This window comes from Halichoeres trimaculatus, unplaced genomic scaffold (genome assembly GCF_033239565.1).
Source record: "Halichoeres trimaculatus isolate MK-OKI-2021-1 unplaced genomic scaffold, fHalTri1.1 fHalTri1_scaffold_11, whole genome shotgun sequence".
Lineage (NCBI taxonomy): Eukaryota > Metazoa > Chordata > Actinopteri > Labriformes > Labridae > Halichoeres > Halichoeres trimaculatus.
In genome coordinates this window covers 16,284,874-16,305,656 of record NW_027437189.1, presented here as the reverse complement: position 1 = coordinate 16,305,656, position 20,783 = coordinate 16,284,874, and the positions used below count along the sequence as shown (strand labels likewise).

General features: G+C 39.1%; 1 protein-coding gene across 2 annotated transcripts in view; it reads left to right on the top strand.

Annotated features, from left to right (window-relative positions):
- The window catches only part of lamb2l (laminin, beta 2-like), a 51,727-nt gene that overhangs the window by 19,499 nt on the left and 11,445 nt on the right, over positions 1–20,783 (top strand). For both annotated transcript variants that reach the window (XM_074681226.1, XM_074681225.1), the window contains exons 3-16: positions 5,698–5,867; positions 11,021–11,156; positions 11,283–11,356; positions 11,612–11,800; positions 12,184–12,247; positions 12,595–12,797; positions 12,912–13,032; positions 14,744–14,932; positions 15,079–15,258; positions 15,449–15,561; positions 17,117–17,196; positions 17,415–17,571; positions 18,772–18,912; positions 20,464–20,625. In XM_074681226.1, coding sequence (XP_074537327.1) covers positions 5,698–5,867; positions 11,021–11,156; positions 11,283–11,356; positions 11,612–11,800; positions 12,184–12,247; positions 12,595–12,797; positions 12,912–13,032; positions 14,744–14,932; positions 15,079–15,258; positions 15,449–15,561; positions 17,117–17,196; positions 17,415–17,571; positions 18,772–18,912; positions 20,464–20,625 — 1,979 coding nt within the window. The remainder of the gene's footprint in view (positions 1–5,697; positions 5,868–11,020; positions 11,157–11,282; positions 11,357–11,611; positions 11,801–12,183; positions 12,248–12,594; positions 12,798–12,911; positions 13,033–14,743; positions 14,933–15,078; positions 15,259–15,448; positions 15,562–17,116; positions 17,197–17,414; positions 17,572–18,771; positions 18,913–20,463; positions 20,626–20,783) is intronic.

The following is a 20,783-nucleotide window of genomic DNA, read 5'->3' as shown; positions in this document are numbered from 1 at the left end:
CAACCCCATCCACTCACCTTTGGGCCCTGCCCACCCTGTCACCATTCTAATCCCAACAACTACCTGTTCACTGTACATCATTCCTCATTTGAAATTTGCCACAGGGTGAATGATTGTGAAATACAATTTTTTTTTTTAGAAATGGAAACAAAAATGCCAAACATTTCAAACCAAACAAACAAAAAACAAAAACAAATGACACCTGAAAAAAAGTAGAGTTTATCTCCAAAAAAACTCCACAGAAATACCGGACCAAATGACGTTCAGGGATAGACACCTGATTTTTGTTGTGCTGTGCAGAATCATTGCTTATCAGGAGAGATGGACATGGAAGAAAACAAATCTGGGATGTCAGAGCTTGTTGTTGTTGTAAACACTGATTACTGTATGTGAAAACCCTCTCACGCACTGTTGTTTACATTCCTGCATCCTCCCTCTCTGCTGTTCCCTCCCAGAAGGAATGCTGTAAAAGTAACCCAACATAGAAACATGTATCTAATAAACTTTTATCCCATGTGACCATGAAGCCCAATAGAAAGTGTGTGAACAGGTCCTGTCCCCTCCTCTCTCCAGTCCTCACGCTGTTGCTCAACTCTGACACCTGGAATGTTTCCTCTAATGAATAACATTTTCCTCTCTGTCCCTGCATTCCTGCCACTCGTCTCTATACAGGAGTGGGACGCCTCAGGGTGTCATTACCTGAGACTCTTCCCCTCTGTGTATCTCAGTGCCACGCGCTACACTGTAATCACACACAGGTAAACCAGCTGCTGTCAAACAACACCTGTGCAAGTGGATTTACATCAAGTCACGCTGCCATGCTTTCTTTTCACATTCTGTGGAGTCAATAGTAAAAACAATTCCTCTTTTTGTTTCCTGTAGGCACATTTCTTAGGTTGTCTTCAAAGAATTGTGTTTTTGGTGGATGCAACTCTTTGTTTCTTGGTCCCTCTGCCATTGCTAAGCTAATGTAGCGCAGCTTCCATGTCTTTCTACAAGCACAGCACCACAGGTGTCACTTTGTTCCTGATTTTTGCAGGTTGTGACAGAAGAACAGAAACTCTTGGTGTAGCGGAGCCTTTGTGATCAGTTGTGCTGGATATTTTAGGGCATACAAACCTGGTTTATCACTGTATCCTAAACCCTGGTATCAGAGTTAACACTATAACCTTCTTAAAGTCAGATTATTGAACTGTTATTACAAATCTGATCGAAATTTTAAGACTTCGCCATAAATTAGAAAAATGTTCTGTTTAATGTAAGTACACTCTTGATTAAAGTTTTAAGAGCACTCAAAAAATTGCAAGAGCATACAGTTTGCACTGTCAGATCTTAAAAGGTTCGAAGTAGAGTTTCAAAATGCAAAAAGAAGACATGGGAGTGGGTCAAAAAAAAGATAAGTAAGTAATTTGTTGTTTATATTAATATTTTCTGATGGCTTCAAAACCTCAGCCAGAGTTTTCTCTTCAGAGTGAGCTTGTGTGTATGTGAGACACATATTGTATTTGCTCTTATTTCCTTTTGCTGCTTTTTGGTTATCCTGAAAAATGTCATAAAAATAACTCAGGAGACTGCACAAAATGAAAGTACATTTCTGAAAGTAATCCCATCTTGGACGCCTCATGAATGCCACTTATGGGCAGGATTTCTCCATCTAAATGTAGCAGCAGGTCACTCTTAACATCCTCTTGTGGTGGATGTTTTTCTTATTAATTCACTTTTACTAAACCCTTTGTTTACTTGCTGTCGATGCATGTTGTAGACAATAGATCAAAAACAAGTGAGACACAAAAAAAGCGTGAAATTATTTACAAGTAGGAGAGTAAGATTGCACATTTCACACATCTCTTTTCTGCTTACCTGTTGTTTTTTTTTTAATTATTATATTGTCATTAACCTTCAGAAGCTTGAACCATCAAAAACTGACCAGAAAATACTAATATTTTTTGGAACAGGGATGTTTATTTACCCTTTAACAATACACAAAAATATTGCTACACCATTTTGTTTAAGAAATATTTTTTTATGACATTGGATAAATTTGGTTTTGGCAACATTTTTAGTAGAGATTTTTTAAATTAGATATATAATATTTCAATGCATAAAATACTTTAAAAAAATGACCAACAATTTTTCTAAACAACTTTCTTTAAAAAATGAGCAATCATTGTCGTAAATGTAAGTGTGTAGATGATTTCATGAGAGCAGACATTTTTTAAAGGGCCAAAATAAAACTTCAGCTGCCTGCAGTGATATGATAATTCTTAAGAGGGTAGAATACAGTTTTTAATATTTATTTTGAACAGGTTTTTAAGGAAACTGTTTATTATGTTGATAAGATAGTCTTAGAAACTCATGTATCAAATATGATATGCTCAGCAACAAGGGGTTAATAAATGAAAAAAATGCACATTTGCAGCTCTTAGAGGCTACATTCCACTATTCAGATACAGTTTTTACAGCCCACCACTGTGTCTTTCACCGCAGTCTGACAGATTTAAGAAAGCCAGTAGATAAAGATCTTTATTCTCTATGAATAGCTCATATAGAGTATAGTAGTCACATTTCTTGTGTGGTCTATTTCAAATCACGTCTTCATCTTAAATCAAATCTGTGTGTAAATTAAATGCATGACACATATATGCCCTGACAAAGCCTACGTCAAGAATATAACTCACACAGAAACTCAGTTTGATAACCGGACATGAGACAAAACTCTAACAAGACTTAGAGTACATGTGGATGAGAGATAGTTAGTGTGTGAACACATTTTGCTCACATTTGTGGTGACTTAAGTTAAATACTTGAAGGTTTTCATTACCAAGAATTACAAAGAAAAGTCAAGACATTCGAGAAAAGTTGTGATGTTTACTTTGTTAGTGATAACACAAATATTTAGACAGAATATGATAGGTTAACTCAAAGAGGCTGTTAGGAGTTTCTAAGTGATCTTGAAAAAGTCTCACTTCTAGGTATGCACGTGATCGTAATCCACAACCTAAAATAAAATAATCAGCACCAATAAAGGTTATTTCCAAATGCTGTTTCTCAGCTTCTGAGTTGGATCAGACGGGACTGATTTATTGCACTTAGTCCCATTGACATCACAACGCAAGCCTGAAGTTAAGGAGTGAGAACAGAGATCTGTATTTTTCTCTGCTTAAAATGAAATCTTTTGTAGCAATGGTAGATGCTGGAGCCTAACTGTTAGACAGAAAAAGAACAGAAGAGCAGAAGAAAGCAGAACAGAAGAGTGTTGGAGCCCGGGCTGGAACATGAGTTAAGCTATTAGCGATATGTCCATTCTAACCCACATGCAGCAGTTATTCTGCAGTGGTCTTTTCAGACTTGAGAGTCTATAAATTAAATGAAAAGTGAGGTTATGTTAGCTCTGCTTGGCGAGGTTGGAGTTGGTGGATAAGCACTGGTAGGACACAACCAGGATTACATGTTATGGACACATCTCAGAGTACGTGGCTTTGAGGAAGACTTAATATAGCATACTATAATTAAAACACACTGCAAACTGACTCTAATGAGTTGGCTTGTTGTCACGTTCCAAACTATAGTGCTACGTAACTACAAATAAAAACATTACCTTGTTGCTTTGCATCCTGGGAAAAGTTGTTTTGAATTGAGAAATTAGTGTTAAAAAGGAATCACTCTCCCTTCATTCAAAACAAACATGCTTTGATAGAAGTCACTTTCTCACAACAGTAGGTGCAAGTGCTCATGGTAAATTGAGTCTTTCTGCTAGGAAAACCCAAGCTTTCCAGATAGTCCTCATAGTGCCTTTAATGCAAATATGAGATGACATGAAAACAAAACCACTGTAACTCTTGTGGGTTTCTTCTTAAGGCCGGGCTTCTTGACCAGAGAGTGAACCCGCTGTGTCATACCTGAGAAGTGAGGTCAGGGGTAAAGCAGTCACAGGTCGAAATCAGTCCAAGCCCTTATGTCTTTGTGTTCTTTCTGGAGTCCAGTGCTTTCCATGTACATATGAGCAGATTTATAGTTTAGTTGTCTGGTTTCTGTTCTGTGTTTATTCAGGAAATCAATTCTTCTGCAGCCCTGTATCTGTAAATAACACACTCAAGTTTCAGTATTGCTTTGCTTTGTCTATCATGTTGAACTAGGGCGTGTTTGATCCTTATCTACAGTCCACAGGTTTGCTTTTAACCCATTTATGTGCAATCCTTCCTGTAGACACTCCACATGCCTTTACATGCCTTTTCAGTTTGTGTAAATAACTGTCTCATTTTACTGTAATCCATCTTCACACTCATTATTTGCAGTATGTGATGGAATAACATCATAGGCTGATTTTGTGGTGTATTTTTTGACAAGGTCATATTGTTGACAGGAATCCAGAAAATCTGCCTGATTTGAGTCTGCAACTTGAACTCCAGTGAAGACATTTACATTGTTTTTCTGCAGATGGACTGGCAGAATTCTTCATTTTCTTTGCTTTTTTTTTCTTGCACACTTCATTCTGCACATTGGGAGGCTGATAAGAGATAAGATAGACAGTCACCATAGACATCTATCCTTTTGAAATACAATCAAATGGTGCAAACACTTTGTTGTCATAACTTTAACATATATCTTTATCATCTTATTTTATGTGGAGTAAATTTCTTAAAGTTGTGCTTTCTAATTATTTAAAGTTTTGCAACAATAATGCAACAATTTTTAAGCCGATATGTTGTGTACAGTTTTCTGGCTAAGTTACCATCGGGGATGCTGGGTGTTCCCTCTCCTCTTTTGAGAGAAGGTTGTGGTATCCCTGATTTTCAAAAGGAATGTCAAAAGCAGAGTCCAGTGTGAATTTTAATTGGGAATGCAGCTTGTCATAGAGGATGATTGCTATTCTATATACGTAAAACCATCCATGTCATTTCCACCATGTCTCAACATGTTGCTGCGCTGATGTTTTTGGAAGATCAACAGGATGAAAGAAACTCAGATATCACTGTCAACATCTTTCATCCCCAGTCACTCTGTAGCTTACTCGTTAGGAACTTCTTTTTTAACAGACAATGCCTTGAAAACATCTTAGATATTTAAACGTCAGGTTAGGTTTTCACCCAGTTACTATCACCTACCTCCTGGTCTCATCGATTTTGTCTGCAATCTTTAATGCACCTAAATCTACCATTAACAGATTGTGTACATTTAACTCAGTAGCTGCACTTTATCAAATTTCAGATTGTGTTCTGGTTTAGTTGTTTTGATTTTATAATAATGAATACATGCTGCGAAGTTTAGGCATGAAATCTGTGACATTATTTATCTGTTTCTGGAAAGTGAAGCTCCCTTGCCAAAACTTTTCTTCACTTTCTTTTGGCACATGGAGTCCAACCTCATTATCTTGAAAACTGCTTCTTTTAGTTTTTCTCTGAACTGAGAATATTAAATTTTAACCTGCTGTAAACACAATGGTAGTAAGGACTTCAATTTTTTTTTTTTTTATGTGTGTGTCTTGATGCTTATCTCTATATTATTCACTTGTAGTTTGATGTTAGGTGTGTTTTGTGTGTAGGTCTATCCCCTCTCATGAGTGGAGGACATGGGGTCTTTGATTTACAAATTAAATTTTATATTTTGTTTTTGTGTTTCTGGATCATTTACAGATAAAAAAGTGGGGAATTCTGTGTTGAATCATTTTTCTCTTCTTTTTCTTCTCTCCACTTTCAGCTCTCAGCGTGTCCGCACAAGAGCTCCCATCAGGCCCTCATGGCTGCACAGAAGGAAGTTGTTACCCTGCGACAGGAAACCTTCTGATTGGACGAGCCATTAACCTCACCGCCAGCTCTACATGTGGCCTGGATGGACCCGAGCACTACTGCATTGTCAGCCATTTGCAGGTCAGGACACAAAGTTTGCACAGAGTTTGCACAAAGTAGAAGATGTTTCTAGCTTCAGATGCAAAGAAAGGAGCACAATGGCTGATAAAAATTGATTTATTTTGCACATGACAGGTCTATCGTTCTAAATTATTACACACTGATCTTCACTCTCCCACCTGGCTGTTGTATCTCTCAGCACCCTGACACTCCTTCTCCTACAGCACACAGTAATCAATGGGAAGGAAAAAGGGATGGTTTGTTTGTCCTCTTTTATGCAATCATTCACCTCCAGTCTCCACTCTTCCATCATTTTATTGTTCATCCATCTGTTTGTTTTCCTCCTTGTTTCCATGAGCATGTGCCCCCAACCCCAGCCCGGTCTTTCTATAACAGGCCCCAGGTGTAGACACACAAGCCGACCACACCTTAGCCACACACAGAGACTCCCTCCACGTCTTTAACCTCTTTCTACTCCCTTTTTCTAATCACTTTACTAAAAGTCACGGTTGCTTTTAGCAACTGCGTTCTCACTAGTGATACTCCACAAAAGCTAAGCTGGTCAGAGGAATTTGCAGTTGAAGCCTCTGTGTTCTGGATTTTGTTTTAACTCTTAAATGTGTTCAAGTTTTTATATCATTGAAATTAGAAAAGACCCAAAATGTAAAGGAGTGAGTACAGACTCAGACATCGCATGAAATCCAAACAGATAAAGGTGTAGAAATTAGGGTTTTCTGTCCATTGTTAACACAAATCTAAACATGTCCAAGATCATGTTGACAGTCACCTCTGTTGCACCCGCCTACTACATCTGTTCCTCTGCACCTACATGTATGTACCTGTGCGTCTGTTGCCTCAGGGCAGGGATATCCACTTGTTTCGACTTCCAGGTTGAAATGATTGACACTCTCTGATTGGTGAGAGGCCGTCCACGGAAAGAGGCAGGATATGGTGACAGCCTGTTGTGGCATAAATCCAGGTGCAGACAGTTGCAGGTCTGTCAGAAGCTCCTTTAGAGGCCCACTACATTTGTCTCCCAGCCTTTAAACGTCCACAGGTTCATCAATCATCTGTGTTTGACAGAGGTTCTCTGAGGTTCTGTTTTGTTCTCCCAGAGATCAGATTTCATAGTTTCCTGGCACTTGAGGAAGCAGTGCGTTTAGGGAGCTGCTTTTCAGTCACTTGTGGCCATTAGACCCACCTGGTTGGGCTGAACTAAGACAGCGACTTAAGATGAGCTGCCACTGAAGCTCAAGTACAGGGGCAGTATGACAACCTCGTAACTCACCTGAGGCAACGACACGGGCTGACAGTGGATTTCTCTGCTAGCTTTTACCCAGACATCCTCTACACTTTAGGTTAGCTTTCATCTACAGCTACCAGCTCCACGAACGCTGAGGAAGTGACTGCACGTTTTTATGCTCTGCTGACTAAAAACTCTAGCTTTAGACGACACAGCATAACCGTTGTTAGCCATGGCTTGGGAAACTGCCAATCAGCAGTGCAGTTATTACAGTTATTGCAGTTAGGTTAAAATTTTGGAAAATTTAATTTACTGTAGAAAACTTTAGCTATTTTATTTTTTTAAGTTTTCATCTAACTTTATAAAACATGCTGCAAAACCTGGGAGCTGTGTAACAAACTCATGCTTAAAGGTATTTGAATGTTGTTAAGTGTTTGCATTGTTCAAAATTTTGACACCAATATTTGCACTTTGACTGCAAATTAATATTGGCTTCAAATATCAGTTATCGGCCTCCTTGACTACAAATAATCAGTATCGATATTGGCCCAAAAAAATCCATATTGTTCTATCTCTAATGTGTATCTTTAATGTATTTGATTGTCAGCACTACTATATCAGCCTCACACCAGAAACGCCCAACCTTAGATACTATGATGACAGTATGGACTTAAATTAAAATTAGTACACTCAAATAATAGGCTGGTGTCAGTAAGTGAGGTGCTAACTGCAGGAAAACACCAGATTTCATCTTGTTAGTGAGGTTTAAACTGCATGTAAGGGGGGCTGGTGTGGTTTCTCCGCAAAGCCGCCATCACAATGTGACAAAGACGTGTTTTCAAATCAACATCAGGCTTACATCAGCGTATTGTTGGAGCAGAAAGCCTTGTAGTTGAGCTCAGCAGCCTTGACTAATGGGAGATAAATAAGAGCTCAAAGGAGGGAGGGCCGGTCTTAAAGCCACACAAGTTCATACCAGGGACCAGCTGAAGTTTTACAGTGTGCCCGAAAGGGTGATGAAGAGAAATCAGACAGTTGTTGTCCAGTTTTGTTTCAGGTAAGATTTAGTTTTGGTGGTTTGAACAACATGCACCGTAGAACTGAAATCTGAGCAAGTGTTAATGTCTTATCTTTAGTAAAAAAAATATCTTACTAGACTTAATATGAGCTACATTCACCTGAAAAGTCCAGAAGAATGTCTTTTCAAGATGTTAAAAGACAAAAATATTGACTGAATTGCTAAAAAAAAATCCACCCATAGGGAAAGAAAATTGTACTTGTTTAGTTTCGTGTATATATATATGCTTGTTCCAAGAAAACTTGACAAGACAGTTTTTACTTTTTTATGTGACAGAAGTTAGGGTGGATGGTCTACGATGCCCTGTCCGGCAGCCGTGGTGTCAGAGTAGGATTTGGGGTGATTTATGCTTGGACTGATTAGTCAAGGAAGATAAAATAAGCAAGCATGTAAAAAACACACACACGGTGTTACAAGTGCAACAAAAGTGTGTTTGTATGTACATCCATTTACATCCCCATTTATACACACACATACACACGTAGCTTCCAGCACACTTTGAGCACCCCCTTAAATCTTTTTAACCACCATGTTGTTTGTAGCAGCTTAATCACCCCTGACAACAACCTAATTAAGAAACACAGCACTGGAATCTACCATTTATCGGTGCCAGCTCACCCTCATCTGCCTGTTCAGCACCCTTTCTCTGCGCCCCTCATAACGGCCCCCCACTCTCAAATGTACCCCTCTACCCTCTGTTCCACACTGGTCCCCTCTCTTTGTCCAGTTCTGCTGCGTTGTTTGAGACCCTTCTTCACAGCAGAGCCACTTCTCTCACCTACACCTTCCTTTTTCTCAGCATCCTTTAAAAACTTCTCTGGATCACCCCTTCATTCAAGCACTTACTCTTGGCCTGAGTCCACACATTCTTTGTCCTCTCCCTGTATCTTTCCCATGCTCTCTGACTTCAGCTCCTTCGTTTTCTTTTGCTCTTTAACTTCCTTTTGTCAGCTTTTTGCCACCTTCAGTCTATGCTTGTTATGCCCTTTCATTCAAATCAAAGCTTCACAAAACGTTCACCCCTTGCTTGTTCAATGGTCTTGATATTTTGTTTTTAATATTTCCATGTCATCTTGTAATGGATTCCTCTAGTCTATGAGATAAGACTAAAATCCTGGATTGTCATTCATCAACAACAATTATATGCTTTAACAAAGGGGAACAACATTCAAGCATGCATGCATTCAAGTACAGCAGCTCAGAGGAGTTGCTAGTGCCTCTGGGTCAAAATTAAATATGGTTTCATTTTTGTATTGACCATTTTTTATCCTCCACAAGCTTTGCCCATACCATGACTTCCAGTACAGAGTCATAGCTGCTTTTTTAAGTTTTTAAGTTATGTTTTGGGATTTTTATGCTTTTAATTGGATATAGAAGGGCTGTGGATAGAGTAAGAGACAGGGCGAGAGTGGGGAGTGTCATGAGCAAAAGAACCATGGGCTAGATTCAAACCTGGACCATCAGTACAAGGGAAAACCTCATGGAGCGTGACCTAGACCATTAGGCCATCAGCACCCCATAGTCATAACTGTTCTTAGTGCATTACCTTGTGATGATAGTATGGACTAAAGGTGATGAAATCTATAATTTGTTTAAAAATGTTACATTCAGAAACATTAATCAGAAGTAGTTAAATTATTTGCTTTACAGAGTCTCTCCAAGATTAGTATTTCAGAAAGGCTCTGCCTCACTTTCGTTGCCCTTTTCTAACCCTGTCATGTTACTTACCAGCTGCAAATAAACCCTTCCCTTGGACCCTTGGAAAAGGGGGGGGGGGGTCGTCTTTTGTTTCCCCTTTTTTCCTCTTTATATCATATTTTATCACTTTTTTTTTTTTCTTTTTACAATTTTTAGCTGTATTTTTGAAAGTTGTATTTTTTGGAACAGTGTGCCCTTGTGGTGTGGTTTCAACATTTATACATTATCTTTTTATATTAGGGATTAAATAAAGAGTTTCAATGGTTTCTGACCCATCAGATCTTGTCTATATCAACACTCATCCAACTTTTAGATTTGGAGTTGTAAACTAGTAAATTATGCAAATTACACCTTAAAGATTGTGTACTGCCACATAGATGATATTGTACAGACAATTGTATTCACTGCATTTTGGCTAATGTAATTTTCCCAGTGCATCGAAATACATTGCATTGGATGATATCTACGTGCAGTAAAAATCTTCCCATCACTCCTAGACTGACAAATACTGTACAAGATTCATAGTAAAAAAAAATTAACTCTTCAAAAACGTGGCAATTTCCAGGCAAACACAAGTCTTACGTTCACAAAATTAGTAGCAAGTATTATCAAACTGTTCTGTATTATTGGGTATATAAATTTACCCAACATGAGTAAAGATATTGATATTTTCATTAAGATATTTTTGCACTTGTGGATCATAACTTAAGATTTCCTTTTATATCCAAACAAACTCTCTCATCCATCCCTCTCTTGCTTTTGTTCCTTTCACTCTGATGTTGGCACACAGAAGCACATTCCCCACATTATTTCACTTTAGAAATTAAAGCTCTAATCTGAGGAAACAGCTCATCCACAGGGGGTTCACAGACTCAGAGAACCAGACGGGACACAACACATGGAGTGAGCTGGACAACAACAGCATTAGACATTATATGAACACTTTTTTTGTATAGTTAAAACATCCACAGGTGGTTCATAAAACAGGCTTCATTATTCTTTGATGACCTTTCTGGAACAAGAAGAATTACTGCAATTTCAAAACTCAGCCTCCCAGATGAAACAATGTTTTCCTTAAATAATGTCTGGGGAAAGGCTAACAACTTCTTCGAAAATAAATGTGTTTCTTTTTGGGTTTTTTTTTTGTCTTGCCAGGAGTCTGACAAGTGTTTCGAGTGTAACTCCCAGCATCCCTATGACCCGTACCACCACAGGAACAGCCACCGCATCCAGAATGTGATCTACCTCATGGACAGGAATGAAGACAGCACCTGGTGGCAGTCTGTCAACGGTTTGTGCTTGTGTTACATATATTTACCCAAAGACGGGGTCAGTGTGGTATTAGTGATTTTTCATTCTGTTCACTTACAAGTTTATATAGTAGCCCTGAGTTGAGTGATGGGTATTTCTTCCACAGGACAAGAGAGTGTCAGTATCAGACTGAATCTAGAGGCTGAGTTCCACTTCACACATCTAATCATGAAGTTCAAGGTATGCAGTGTTTGTGGATTTCCTGTTTGAAAAGATCTATGTGCTGTGTACACATCAACATGTCAGGGTCCATGCTTGTATGAGTGTATGTTTGTTATGCAAACTCAGCGTATTTGATGGCTGCACGTTTTATCCAAGTGTAGTAAAACAAACAAAAGGCACAGATGAAAGATGCATCAGAAGTGAGTACAGCCTGTATTGTGCTTCTGTTGAGTTGTTGCTCTATTTATCGGTCTTTACCTCCTTCCTCTTCAGACTTTTCGACCTGCAGCGATGATCATTGAGCGTTCAGCTGATTTTGGCCGTACATGGCGCCCCTATCGTTACTTTGCCTCAAATTGTACCAGGAGCTTTCCAGGAATCCCTGCCAATGGCCTGAGCCACATCAACGATGTGATCTGTGAGGAGCGCTACTCTGACATCGAACCCTCTACAAATGGAGAGGTGAGAAGCTGAAATTCAAAGAATGATTTCTATCAAGATCGATATCATCACTGGAGTAAAGGTTGAGCTTGTAAAATTAACAAAAAGTGTAACATATTATCTAAGTGTTACTGATGTGAACTCAATAACTGAAGACATAAATCACCAAAACCTCAAGGTTCATGGTTACTTTGCTTGATTTAAACCAAGACAAGACATGACAAACAAACTGAAAAAGTGCTCAAAACAAAAAAAAAGAACCCCCTTGAAAAAAAAAAGAAAAAACTTCTTTAAATCTGTTTATTTAAACTCTATTTATGTTTATAGTCTGTTGATAAAACCGGTTCATCTTAATTAACTCATAAACTAACAGGATTTCTCTTTTTTTTAAACTTGTGTTTAAGGTGATTTACAAAGTTTTGGACCCTGCCATTCATGTGAAAGACCCGTACAGCTTTGACATTCAAGGTCAGTGTGAGACTGTAAGAAAACATGCCACCCCCAGCCACAGCCGTTTCAGAAATAAAGAAAACATGTATCATGAATTTAGACGAATAAAAGTGTTATTTATGTTTTCTACATAGTAAATTAATGTTAAATTAGCCATTAGAATTTGAAAATCTTTAGTTTTCACACTCTAGACTAAATTGAATACATGACAGAGGAGAAACAAGCAACAGAGGTTTGCTTTCTAGAACTCTGTCAAAGAAAACACCAGACGCCAGGGAAAAGGGAGTTTTCTTAGAAATTAAGTGATAAGTTTAGTGATAAAATGAGTTGAACAGGTCTTGATTATAAGTTTGAATCTTTCCCAGAGCTGCTGCGTATCACCAACCTGCGCATCAACTTCACCAAACTGAACACTCTGGGAGACGACCTGCTGGACCGACGCTTCGATGTCCTGCAGAAATATTACTACGCCATTTATGAGCTGGTGGTCAGAGGAAGCTGCTTCTGTTACGGACATGCCTCAGAGTGTGCACCAGTACCAGGGGTCAACGTGCGGGAGAACGGCATGGTGAGCTGAGAATCTAATAAACTTAAAACACTCTGTCATCTGTAATCATCACCAGTGTTACTTTGATTTATGTTACCTTATTGATCATCACATTTCTGCTTTGTGATTGGCCAGATCCACGGTCGCTGTGTGTGCAAACATAATACAGAGGGTCTGAACTGTGAGCGCTGCAGAGATTTCCACAATGACCTGCCATGGAGACCAGCAGAGGCGGAGAACCCACACACCTGCAGAGGTAGATATGCATGCACGCACACAATCACACACAGCTTGAGAAACATGCACACAGAGGCAGGGTCTCACAGAAATGTGATAGCTAGAATTGCTATGAGTGGACATTATGCCTTGCCTTGTTAACTCCTTCCTGTTTGAAGCTGCAGAGTTGTTTGAGGCTTGGAAATGTTTAACCAGGGTTTTATGAGACCATAGCCACACACTAACACACTTTTAACACACAGCTGCTGGCATCAACAGTACAGGTGAATTTGGGAGATTCCTGATCTTCTTGATTGAATATATATTTTACTTTGGACATTAGTTTCCGAAGAACAAAAGTCTACACTTTGTGTGAGTAGTCGTCTTACATAATATATCTAACACAGTTATGCAGATTTGCACTGGTTCATTTCACACGATGAGAATTCACAAAAGAAAAATAAAACCAAAAAAGGAACAAGCTGAAGCCCAGAGCTTATTTCTGCCTGTCCTGGACTAATTAAAAGTTGCTCATGTGAGAATTCTTTATATTAATTCTAGTGTGCTAAAGTCAAGAAATACCAGCAGCTGTAAAAATATCTTTTTACATATTCACTTTTAATCTCCAGTTTCCAGTTTCTAATTTTCTTTTTTTCTTTCTTTTTTTTTTTTTTTTTTAAATACAAATTAACCTTTGTGTAGATTTCACCTAATACAGTAACACTGGCCCAAGCAGAGACAATCTGTGTCTGGACAACTTAAAATAGGATTTCTATGCATAAAGACTGTTAATAATGCTTTGACATCAGGATGATTCTAGTCATTCATAATTTAATCATGCTGGTGCTGTTTGAGGTACAAACTAGCACATACGAACTGTGCTAATACACTTAATAAATGACACATTGACTTTATTGAGTATATTATGTAAACTGGTTTATTGTTAATGTATTAGATTAGTTGACAGCTTAGCTGACCCTAAAGTTATTGTTTTCACGTAACCCAATGCATCTTAATGGAAACGGTTGTTAATATATTGAATTAAAGTCAGTTTTTCAATTTTGAGTGTAATGCACTCGATCATTTTTTTTGTTTGTTTGTTTTTTGAAGTCTCAATTGGCTTCTTATTTTGCTTGGTCACTCCAGAAATTAAACTGTTTTTTAAAGATGAAATTTGTCACAAATTTGACTCTACACTAAAATGATTAGGACTTCCTTTCTCCATCCAGTTTAGCACCATCAGGATGAGAGCAGCTCTGTGTTGCACAGGGTGGAGATGTGGTGGGGGAGATCAGGAGCAAAATTGGAGCAAACTGCACAGAGCTGCAGAAATGTAGTGAATTCCCTCCTCAATGAATGTTCTTGACTGCCCTCAGGTTGCTGCTTCAATGAGCCCCTTAAGAAAACCTGTTTCTTGACTGTTAGTTTGCAAATGTATGTATGGTCTTGGTAGTCTGCTAAAACTGAATTGCCCTTTGGGACTAATAAAGTTATCTAAATCTGAATAAAAATACATATGCCACATCGGGGATTTTTAAAGGGACCTGAAAGTTTATTAAAGGGCCTGAAATTTCTCCTTATGTTTCGATAATGACATTCAACTGCAGGTACATTTATCTTGACATGAACGCAAAACTTTCTGCAGACTTTGTAAGGATAAAGGAGAAACTTGTTTGATGGAAGCTACCTCTGACTCCACCTGTCAGGAATACCTGTGTTTGTCTAATCATACTTCTTGCTTGTTTCCTCAGAGTGTAACTGTAACGGCCATTCAAGCCAGTGTCACTTTGACATGGCGGTGTATTTGGCCACGGGAAACACCAGCGGAGGAGTGTGTGACGACTGTCTGCACAACACCATGGGACGCAACTGTGAGATGTGCAAACCTTTCTACTATCAAGACCCACTGAGGGACATCAGGGACCCTCGAGTGTGTGTTGGTGAGTCATTTTTCCTTCAATACAAAATGTCTCCTGCAGTAATGTGAGATTGTCTTAGTGTAATAAGTCATATCTAAACTTAGTCCAATCTTCTCTTGTTTTGGCTTCCTATCCTTTCCCTTTCTCATTCTCCCTCTGACCTCCAGCCTGTGACTGTGACCCAGTGGGCTCTTTGGAGGGGGGAGTGTGTGACAGTCACACTGACCTGGACATGGGGATGATCTCAGGACAGTGTCGCTGCAAAGCCAACGTTAAAGGCACACGCTGCGACGACTGCAAGGAGGGATATTATGGACTGAGCCAGAACGATCCGCTGGGCTGTCAGCGTAAGTATATGTGTGTGTATGAGTGTGTGTATCTGTCACTCATGGCAAACATTAAGTGTTTGTGCAGGGGTAAAATCAACAAACTTGTGGTGCAACAAACTACATTATCTTTATTTTAGATTTATGAAGAGGACATCAATTGATGTCTTATTGTCTGCCTGTGTGTGTTTTATATGTGTGTCTCCATCAGCTTGTAACTGTGACCCTCGTGGCATCATCATGATGGGAGCTCCTTGTGATCAGATCAGTGGGGACTGCTCGTGTAAGAGATATGTCACTGGACGCTACTGTAACCAATGTCTGGTAAGAAAACATACCATTTTAGAAATACGTTTTTATAAATGGGTCTGTGTTAGGCAAGTTTTATTTTGTTTTTGCACACTTGGTCACAATGACAGAATTTACAGGCTTGCATACAATTTATGGTTTTAACTTTTACTTCAACTGTTTCTCACAAAAAAGCTGCATTTTTATGCTTAACACACAGTGAGTATTAAAGCAGGCTACAAGTGGTTATACCAAGGTTTCCACTACATGTAAATGACCGTTGCGCACCGCCACGCCAAAATAAAAGCCACCGCACCTTCAGAACTGTGATCTTTTTTCCAAATGCTTCAAAGGTGAATTATACTCTACAGGGCTCTTTGACATGCAACCCAAACTGCCCAGAATAAAACTTACACTCATGGAAGGATAATATCGTGGTCAAGGCGGGTCTTTGCAGTTTACAATTCTCAGCTCACTTCGTTGCACACGGCAGAATTCCGCCCTGATGCGCGCACATAAGACACGCTGTTACCTGACACTCCGTGTGGTTTATATTTACTTTAAACTTAATCCTGTTTGGTCTGTGGAGACTGTAATGATGATCGGTGCTGGCGCATAATACGCACCAGCTGAACGTTCATCCTCCTGGTGCTCGAACAGGCGAACGTGTTGCTACAGGAGTCACCTTTCTGCTATCTCTCTGGGACAGAAGTTACAGTTTCTCTATCTTTCCCTTCATTCTTTAAAAATCAACAGAGGAGTTTTTCTCCAGATTTTGTTGAAAAAACCTCAAAGCCTGTTAGCTTTTATACCACTGTTACTAGTGTTACTCAGTGCCTCTGTGCAGGGGCGTGTCCAGGCTTTCAGAATGGGGTGAAACAATGACAGCAGTGACATAGGGGTGGCCAGAGTGTGCATTATTACAGATTATTTGGCTCATAATTATCTACTTGTTTACCCATCCCAGTGTTTTTTAAGAGAGAGTTCATCAGAGACAATAATGTTTAAAGTCTATAACTAATATTGAATTTGATTTTGCATGCAGAGTCTGTTGGTTCTTTTAAATCACTTTTAAAAACCCACTTTTATAGGCTGGCTTTTATGTGATGCCGTCTTTCGTCTTTCATTCTTTCATTCTTTCATTTTTTGCTCTCTTTATTTATTTATTTATTTATTTATTCTTATTTTTTGTTTATCTATCATCATTATTCTGTTCATATTTATCTTTCATTTTTTTATATTTATATTTGATGTTTGTAACTGTCTTTTATTGCACTTTCCATTGCCTTTTCCTCCTTTATCTCACTGAGTTTATGTTTTAGCTTTTATCCCAGTCCTCATGGTCTCATTTTACGTTGTATGGTTCCTGTATTGTCTGGGTCCCTGACTATGCTTCCTGTTGCCCTCATACATGATGTCTTTCTCCACAAGTGTGTCTTGAACTGTGTGTTTTGTTTTTGTGCTTGGTTTTTTTTTTTTTTTTTGTGTTTATGTTAAAGCACTTTGTAAACTTGTGTTTTTAAAAGGTGCTACATAAATAAAGTTATTATTATTATTGTATTATTATTTTAACCCTTTTTCCGCCCTGTAGCCGGAGTATTGGGGGCTCAGTAATGACCTGGCTGGCTGCAGACCATGTGACTGTGACTTTGGTGGAGCCTTCAACAACAGGTACAGATATTTTGAAATTACTACTGTGAGTGTATGCTAAGTGTTTTAAAGTCTGTTTAAAGATTACATTTTCAGGTGCAAAAGGTTAGACGAGGCTGTGAAATAATAATTTGATAATTATCCTGTTCATGAGTGAAAACCACAAAGAGGGCAAGGGATGAAAAATAAAAAACCAGGATCAACAAGCATCTTAAGTTTGCTTTGGTCTCTTACTTTAGGTGCATGATGGAGAACGGGCAGTGTGACTGCAGGAGGCATCTGATTGGTCGACAGTGTTCAGAGGTACAGCCGGGGTACTTTTGTGCTCCATTGGATTATTACAAGTATGAGGCTGAAGACGCTACTGGACACTCCCCCAGTGACCCTGCACTTCCTGTAAGTACATGGCTGTGATTCATTTAAGTAATCTTTTTTAAAATCTATCAGATCTCAGAGCTAGTTAGGAAACTCTTCTGTCCAACCTGTTATAACAAAGAAACAACCACTGTTACTCATCTTTGCCACCTCTCCTTCTCCTCCTACTCCACATCATCTTTCCATCATCTCCTCTTCTCTACCTGCCCGTTTCTCACATTCTTCACTGTCTCTGTCGTTCTCCGGCCCCCGCACAGAACTCCAGCCCCCTCCACTTCCCTGTTCAGGCCCCCAGGCAAGTTCAGACAGTCCACTCTTACAACATCTCTTCTTCAGAAATGTGGAGAAAAAAGGAATGTTTGACTTCAGGATGTTATGAGAAAAAAGCACTAGTGCAAGACACCAAGCAAGAAGAGATATGTCTTTGTGGGCTGCTGTTTTCAGTGGGTGGACATGGCTTTTTTGGCGATAATGGACTGAAATGAGTGCCGGAAGACATAAAGGAGTTTGCAGGACAACGTTACAGTGCAGAACTCGAACCCCACAGCTGAAGTGACCCATAAAAACAGCAGACAGTAGCACAGATACCGACCTGTCATGACTAATTACTGTCGCGCAGCTCACTGAGAAAAACACACTCTCTGCTTCACATTCTTTGTTTCTCTCAGTCACGCTCTGCAATCTGAGCACAGCATGGCTCTTTCTGCTCTGTCTTGTCATTTACATCTTTCAAATGAGAAAGCTGACCATAATGAACCCCCATGGGTTCGATGAGGTGTTGCTCTAAAATGTTGTATGAGTAATGTATGAGGTATGAAAGCTTAGAAAACTTTGCTCACTACGCAGCCAACTGTGTCGATGGGAGCCAACCTTTGTGTGAAGGCATAATGTGACCAATGATGATGGAGAAAAAGCACGACACATTAAGCATTAGTTATCTTGTTATAAAGTGTTTGGGGAAATTTTTCAAAAGATATTACTAGAAAGATTCAACAGTGTTAAGCTAAGGGGTTGCTTTGGTCAAGATATTAAACTATCAAACTCCTCTCTGCTGGTTTCTTACAAAACTAACACCACTGACTGCCTAAAGCCATTCAACCAAGTCTCCACTCTCTCTGGCCAATTTTCAAATCTTGGTTTTCAAAGTAACCCAATTCTGTCAGGTTTCAAACCTTGTGGTGATGTAAGAAAGAATAAACCCTTTTCCACGTCTCCTCGCAGGGAAAAGTTCGTCCTCAGGCAGAGACAGACTGTGTGCAGCACCTCAGTAACCAGCTGAGAAGACACCGGCGTCACCGCCGCATCACCAACTCACAGCAGCATCGTGCAGCTCTGAGACGGATCCGCCAGCTTCAACAAACAGTAAGATGTTTACTTTGATGTTTTGGTAGTGGGTGACACCTAAAATATTCTAAGTATTTTACAAACGCATACATCAGTAGCTTCAAAACTTGTAGAGCCCTTCATCACAGGTTATGACTTCTGGTGTCTTGTCCTTTTTCAACACCAGATTGATAACTAGAGAGCTGTCACATTGAATCTTTCTCTTAAATGAAGGATTGTTGGAGGCGTTAAACTCATAAAATTTATTTTTAAAGAATATCAAAAGATACAGTTTATAAGGCGTTCAAGTATTTTAAATGTTTTTGGATGCTGAATGATGAAATGATCTAATATCAACCAGAAACCAGCAGATTCACAGAGCATCTTTATCCCAATCCTCTTATCGTTTAACCCCCTTTCTTGCTATTGTCCTGGATAATCTGACCACCAGTGTAGCTCAGTCCATCTAGGATAGCTTAGCTGTGAAAACAGTGCAGTTTAATAAATGGAGCATTTATATTGTACAGCATGAATACAGATTTAATGAACTCATGGTGACTAATTCAATCTGTCTTGTAGTTGCAGTCTGCAATGATCAGTAGTAAGAGCTGATATGTCTTCATGTACTGAACAAAACCTCTTAAGGGGCTCCAAAGATTGTGGTCATGTGCTGTATGCACCACTTGGCAGTCTGATACTGCTTAAGCTAATTAAATATGAAGGCGTCAAGTTAATCACATCATTTCAAACAAGTAAAGCTGAAAGCAGAGTTGTGAATTTGTAGGGATATTTTGAGTCCTGTACTTTAATTAGAGAACTGAAACTAGGACAAAGATGAACGTTAGGATTTAAATTCCATTACTGAAATCATGCTGGTGCGACATCTTTCACACTGTTACACCTTAGGCAAAAGCAATCTGCAGACCAAATCTGTAGTTTTTGAATAAAAGCCTTAATTTTGACATTTAGCACAATGATGTGACAACATAAACTCTTTCAAAGCAAATCCAGTCTGTTAATAAATTCTAAACACCCTCTGATGACCATGACATTTAAATGTTGAATATAATTCAAGTAGGGGCTGGTTTCTGTCCCCAAAAAAGACAAATAAGTATTTTACAAGTATTACAAGCTGTTAGGAGTTTGTTAAGATAATACCATAATCTTACATTAAATTGACTTTATGTATTGATGAAATGCTTTCCTTTTCATGTTTTTACCTTCAATCTAGTGAGCAGTGTAGGTGTAAATGCCTTTGTGTTAATATTTTCTTACTTTTAGCACTTCTGGCTCTGGTAAAAGTCATTCAGTATCTTCAGTAAGTCCTTTACTGGCTTTCTGCTATGAAAGAGACTTAAAGAACCTGGTTTTTAGAGGAGGGCTTTAGTTAATGAAATATCAGGATGGATACAGGTGATCAGCATGTTTATATTTTGAGATGTGCAGTGAAAGTTCTTATAAAAGCTAATTAATTTGACTTTCCAAACAATAAATACTTCATGTAGAGTGCTTAGTTGTTCTAAGATTAAGCTCAAGTAAGGTCTGAAATGTGATTGTAATATGCTTTTGCAATGTGTGTGTCTCTTTCAGCCAGATGTGAGGACTGTTCACAGGGAACACACTCCCAGCCACATGGTGTCATGGTCAGGACCTGGGTTTGCCCGAGTCAAAGATGGCGCTGGCCTGGTGTTCACCATCGACAATGTTCCCTACGCCATGGATTACAACATCATGATCCGCTACGAACCTGAGGTGTGTGTGACTGTCTGGACCAAGATCCTTCTTTTCGTCCTGTGTCTAGTTTTACCGGTGTCATATGTCACTGGTGCTCTGCTCTGCTCTGCTCTGGGCTCCTCACTGCTGCTCTCCTTGCTTTGGCTTTTACTTTATGCACAGAAAAGGGAGAGGAG